General features: G+C 38.3%; 1 protein-coding gene across 1 annotated transcript; it reads left to right on the top strand.

Annotated features, from left to right (window-relative positions):
• The first annotated feature begins 2,802 nt into the window (after window positions 1-2,802).
• LOC110924565 (myb-binding protein 1A-like protein) lies at window positions 2,803-4,515 on the top strand. The gene is made up of 2 exons (XM_022168561.1): window positions 2,803-3,503; window positions 3,633-4,515. The coding sequence occupies exons 1-2, from the start codon at window positions 2,803-2,805 to the stop codon at window positions 4,513-4,515; spliced, it is 1,584 nt and encodes a 527-aa protein (XP_022024253.1).
• Window positions 4,516-6,254: the final 1,739 nt, after the last annotated feature.

Below are 6,254 nucleotides of genomic sequence, written 5' to 3'. Positions count from 1 at the left end.
CATGTACTAACCGATCGAACAGCAACGCTAATCAATCGAACAGGCCATTCGATTCTCTAGTACTATCACATAGAGATTCTCAATGTTAGAAAAATTTTCATCCTTATGCCTCAATACCTGTGCAAATGATTAATAATGCATATACTTACAGGGAAGAATAAAGGATACAGACAAAGGTCACAATGTACATTGCGTGATTGATGCTGAAAACACGGATGGTATGGTGGTTGAAAAGATGGAAAAAATTTTAGAGAAAGCAGAGTGGCAAAGGCTTTATCTGACAGAACTGCTGTTTATGAGTCTCATGTTAGAGCCTTCTGGGACACAACAAGATTTGAAGAATCAGACAAGATGATACACGCAGTTTTGAAAAAGAAAGATCAAAATGGAAAAGACATAGATGTAGAGTTTGAGTTTGGTGTTGAAGATATTAGGTAAGTTCTAGACCTACAAGATTCTGATGATGATCCAATAATCATGTCTGAATGCCTTGTTAAAGGGTTGTGGTGCAGAATGGGATTTACATGTCATATTAATGGAAAAATGCTTAAAAGAAGTTTCTCTAAGGCTTACAGATACTTGATGCACTGCATGGTACACTCACTGTCACATAGAAAAGGAGCATATGATGAAGTACCTGATTATATCATGAACTTCGTTGCTAGCCTGGTATTGAACAAAAAGTACAACATTTCTCAAGTAATCTTTGAGTACATGAAAGAGAATTGCAAAAATGAAGGAGATGGTTCATCATGATGCTGATAAATGATAAGATCAAGGATCTTCCAAAGAACAGAGATGACATCATGGATTTGAGAAACGTAAACAATGAAACAATTGCAAGAATCACCAAAGAAAAGGATGCAAAAACAAAACAAATGATATGCAAAATCAAGGATACAGATTATGTTGCTCCTGAGAATGAGAAGTGGAGACATGAGAATAGTGATTCAGATAATGAAAATGTTAAGATGAGCAAGATGGCTGAGAAGAAGACTAGATGGTGGTGTGTAAGAGATGGAAAATGAAAGAGAACACCTAAGTCATCCCCTGTAGTTTCTATTCCGAAGGATGGAGATAAGGGTATAGTGAAAGGGGGAGTCTTAAGACAGTAAGAATTTATGTTTATTAAATGTTTCTAACAACTCTGTCAATATTTGTTTTGTAGGGTCTTCTGGAGAACCGCAGCAAACATTGATAGATGAAACTGTCTTGGAGCCGTCTGTGGTTATTGAGCAAGGAGTTGATCTTTTGAATAAAACATTCGAAAGCTATCTGAAGAAAAATGAGGAAGCAGCAGCTCAAAAGGCTCAAGGAACTAGTACTCAGTCTGAAAAAGTCACAACCGTTGAACAAGAGGCAAAGGATCAGGATAGTTCAAGTGAAGATGATTCCGAAGCAACTCAGTCTGAATCAGAACTGGATCCAACAACTCTTGGAAGAGGCAAAGCTCAACTAAAGAAAAAGCCTACAAAGAAGCAGAAAGAATCAGATGAAGAAGACTCTACTTATGAAATTGATGAGCTAAAGAAACAAATATAGAAGCGTAAAGCAGTTCAAGCTGGAATTATTCCAAGAAATGTTGAGCAAAGAAAGCTGGTGCTGAACCATCAAAAGAAAAAGGAGGAAAGACAGAAAAACATGTTCAGAAACCAAAGGTTCTTGATGCAGAAAAGGCTCAAACTGTTGAAACTCCAAAAGAACCTGAAGTACGAAGTACTGAAGAACCTGTGTTGAAAGCTCAGAAAAGAACAGGAGGTGATGATGATTATGTTGAAATCACTGGATTCAAAGTCGCTACTCCATGTCCTTCTCCACTTGTGTAAAACAAGATCGTCACATCCTAAAGATTTAAAGTTTGATTACATGTTTGAAGGCCTTCCAGAAGCAACGGAAATTTTCACAGAAGACATTCTTGAAGATGACTATGATATGTTCAACAATGAAGCGGTTAAAGAATTGTTACAAAAGGTCAACAAGCTGGAAAAAGAAAAAGCCAAAACAGAATTAGAGCGTGATATTCTAAAGAAACAGGTTGATAATTTGATGAAAGCTTCTGATCAAGTCAGAGCAATGTTGATAGACCAAGAAGAAACAATGAACAGAATGAAGAATGAAGCTCATGATAATTCAAAGGTGTTTGAACTGTTGACGACAGAGATTGCTTCGTTGAATGTGAAGACAAAAAACTTGGAAGATGTGAATCAGACGCTTAATCAGCTTCTCAGTGAGATGAGTGAAGCTTCATCAAACGAAATGAAGGCAATGAAGTTGGAGATGGAAGCCATGAAGGCAGACAAGGTGGTGAAAGATGAACAACTTCATATGCTATACTCTGTCATGGAGAGTCATTTCAAGATAGATGTTCATGCCGCATTCAATGAAATAGAAGTGAAAAGAGCTGAAGAAAGAAGAATGGAACGTGAAAGACGTCTAGCTGAAGAAGCCACCCAAAAGAACAAAGGTGTAATTGTTGATACTCAAGAAGCTGGTGGATCGTCAAGTCAACCTGAAATTGGTGGTTCATCAAACCAATAAGATATAGAAATGGTTGAAGCTGAAGATGTTCAGGAACAAGTTGGTCAAGACTTCATGATGGTTGGTGAGTCTTCTGAACCTTTGGATGCTGAAAATGTTCTTAGAAAAGTGGTTGTTATTCAAAGAAAGAAAAAGGCTAGAGAAGTGTTTTTACTGGAATGGAAGACAGATCAGTTCGTACTTGTTGGTGATGCCTATCCAGTGCCTTATAATGTTCAAGAAGTTGCTCGTCAAATGAAAGTTAAATAAAGGCGAAGAAAGGCAATGAAAGCTCGTGGAGAAATCGTTGATGATGACTCCGATGTAGAGCTATTTGGAGATGATGAAGAAGAAGATAAAGATGATAATGATGAGGAAAAGGATGACAAGCCTGATGATCATGATGATAAAGATGATAAGGGAGATGATGATAACGATCAGGGTGCTTCCGGGTTATTGATCAGAGATCCAATTGTTCAAGAAAGAATCGATGAATTGATGAATGATGAAATAAATGAACAAGAGGATGACTTACAAAATGAAGCTTCATCATCAGGAAAGCAGCATGCTGATCAGGTATTTCTTTCAAACCCAACTGTCATTTACTTGAATGTTCAACAAGAAGGTAAGGTTGAAGTTAGAAGAACTAGAGCTGAAATGCTCGAAGAGTTGGGGTTAGAAGAAGGAAAGTTTAAGTTTGATATTGAGGACGAGATTCCTCAGTCACCAGCAAAAGACTTCGAGCCCAGATATGCATATGAAGCAGATCATTATGATGATGTGATTATTGAAGATGTTTCAGATTCATCCGAAGATGAAATTGATTTTCCTTATGCTGGGGTTGATGAAACGTTTCCTTCATTTGCTGAGATGTTCAAAGACCGAAATGAAGATGAAATTAAGAGGAAAATTGTTGAAAAGATCTCCACAGAAGGTGTTCCGGAAACTATTCCGAGAGAGATTCTTGCTGAAGAGCGAAAGAAATGGTTTAAAGATATGCCTAAAGAAAGAAAAACTCTCAGAGCTCTCTAGTACTTCACTCACAACAAAAATCTATCATGGGGAGATATTCTATCATGGGAATACCTTGAAGATCTTAAAGTGTATGCCATCAGGAGAGAAGAAGGAGTTCAATACTTCGAGTTCTTATCAGATATCAGTTCTCTACCGTGGTGGGATGTGGATGAGTTGATAAAAACAAAGAACATCAAGCAGTTCTACTATGGTCCTGAAGTTAGACAACATGATCAAGATTTGTGGAACTACATCAAATTGCAAGCAAAGAATGGCTATCCTGATTGGAAGCCACAGTATCCAAAGCAGATTGTCAGATTCTTGGAAAATGGAAAGAAAGATATCACTTTGGATGTAAAACCGCCTAAGTGTTTGAAGAACATGCCTCTTAGAGCCATCGAACAAGATTTCCATGATTTATTTCAAGGTTGGTTATACAATGAAACAACAGCTGAGGCAGTTATCTCTCTTTATGATAAGTCAACTGGAAAATCTAGAAGAATCAGCATTTTGGATCCAATGTGGCTTGTTAACTGCTCAAAGAAAGACATTGATTGCTTGTTCCTTAACAAGATCGTTTATGAGAAGAAAGACAAGGCTCAAGCAATGCAATATCAAGGAATTGTGGATGTATGTTTTGCTCAAGACATCAATTCAGGTAGATATTGGAAGTCTAAATGGAGAAACATTGAAATTGATGAATTCTTGAAAAGATACAAACGCAGTCAAAGGTCTAAAGAGATAGCAAAGAGAGCAGCTGAATTGGGAAGACGAAAAATGGGGATTGTACCACCTACAGATCAGACGCCAATTGAATCTGAAGAAAATAAAATTCCAAAATGGGATCGAAAGCGTGATGGTGACCCAGAGTATAGAAAATGGTGGATGACTGAAGGTAGACACAAGAGGCGAAGAATGTTAGAAGAAAGAGAAGAAAAGAGGAGGCAAAAGGCGAAAGAGCAAAGGAGGAACAGGAAGAAATGAAGACTATACTAGAAGGAACTACAGCTACATCCGAGGGGGAGTCTGTTAGTGTATACGTCTGTAGCTTCCGTCAGTATGTAGTCATGTTTTTGTAATGTTTGTGAACAATTTATGTATGTATGTATGTTAGATAGTTTAGTAGATCAGGATATGGCGCATAAATGTTAAGTGCTGACTTTTATTGACCATGCTAACCAATCGGCTAGCCCAGCCGATCGGACAGGCAAACCGATCGAACAGGGTGTTCGATCGAACAGCATGTCAGCCGATCGGCTAGCCCAGCCGATCGGCCAGCACTCACTCTATCCTGATGCTACTGCCTATAAATAGCTAGCCGAACTGTTCATTTGTAACTTTTTGTTATTTTGCTCTCTGGCGAACTCATGTCAGTCTGACCTTTCAAAGGAGCTCGTGTACTTTCATATTCGATTAATGGAAGTTCAGACAGTATTTCAGAGTTGAATTTGTTATCGTACATCTGTAGTTTGATTCAATGAATTCCGCGCATTGATCATATCCGATTCATCTAAGTTCCAGTCGATCAGATCCTGTCAAAAAGGGACCTAACAAGTTCAAAAAGCCCATAAAGCGTCATCTAATTTATCGGCCTATTCTTTTTTATTTAACCTTATGGTTTTTTCGAGTATTCGTTTTAAACCTCTATTAGTCACTTCGGCTTGTCCGTTTGTTTGAGGGTGATATGCTGTTGAGACCCGGTGATAGACCCCATATCTTGTTAAAATTTTTACAAGTTGATGGTTACAAAAATGGGTACCTCTATCACTTATTAATGCCTTAGGTGTTCCAAAACGAGAGAATAATTTTTTCAGAAATCTTACTATGACTCTTCCATCATTTGTTGGAAGTGCCTCGGCCTCGGCCCATTTAGACAAGTAATCTACCGCCACATGTATATATTTGTTTCCTTTTGACGGTGGGAAAGGTCCCATAAAGTCGAGCCCCCACACATCAAAAATTTCACAAATAAGAATGTCGTTTTGTGGCATTTCGTTTTTGGAAGAAATATTACCTGATCGTTGGCAAGCATCACAAGTCTTGACAATACTTTGGGCGTCTTTGTAAATGGTTGGCCAATAAAATCCTGAATCAAATACCTTTAGTGCGGTACTAGCGGCACCATGATGTCCTCCGTATGGACCTTCATGACAATGGCGAAGAATTCTTCTTGCTTCACTACCATGTACGTATCGGCGGATGAGTTGATCGGTACACATTTTGAAAAGATAAGGATCTTCCCAAAAATAATGCTTCACATCGGCAAAGAAATTTTTTCTTTGATGATGTGGCCATCCTTTTCTGACTATACCGCTAGCTAGGTAGTTAGTATAGTCGGCGTACCATGGCTCTTCTCGGTATTCCACCATTTCCAGGGACTCTGTTGGAAATTTTTTGTTGATTTGCTCATCCCTGGTTGCCTCCAAAGTTGGGTCTTCTAAGCGCGAAAGATGATCTGCTGCGGTGTTTTCTGCTCCTCTTTTGTCTTTGATTCCAATATCGAACTCTTGGAGGATTAGAATCCACCGAATCAAACGTGGTTTAGCATCCTGTTTCTTGAAGAGATATCGAATGGCTGCATGATCTGTATAGACTATTGTTTTAGAAAGAACAAGATAAGAACGAAATTTATCAAAAGCAAATACCACGGCTAGTAACTCTTTTTCTGTTGTTGTGTAATTTTCTTGTGCATCGTTAAGTGTTTTACTAGCATAATAAATTGG

This window comes from Helianthus annuus, chromosome 17 (assembly GCF_002127325.2).
Source record: "Helianthus annuus cultivar XRQ/B chromosome 17, HanXRQr2.0-SUNRISE, whole genome shotgun sequence".
Classification (NCBI taxonomy): domain Eukaryota; kingdom Viridiplantae; phylum Streptophyta; class Magnoliopsida; order Asterales; family Asteraceae; genus Helianthus; species Helianthus annuus.
This window is presented reverse-complemented; position numbering and strand designations above follow the sequence as displayed.

What these genes read in the sequence shown, in the direction of transcription:
- LOC110924565 (XM_022168561.1), top strand. Translation starts at nt 2,803, where the DNA reads ATGAAAGCTCGTGGAGAAATCGTTGATGATGACTCCGATGTAGAGCTA. An exon ending in GCTGAAGAGCGAAAGAAATG is followed by an intron (nt 3,504 to 3,632) that starts GTTTAAAGATAT and finishes GTATGCCATCAG; the next exon opens with GAGAGAAGAAGGAGTTCAAT.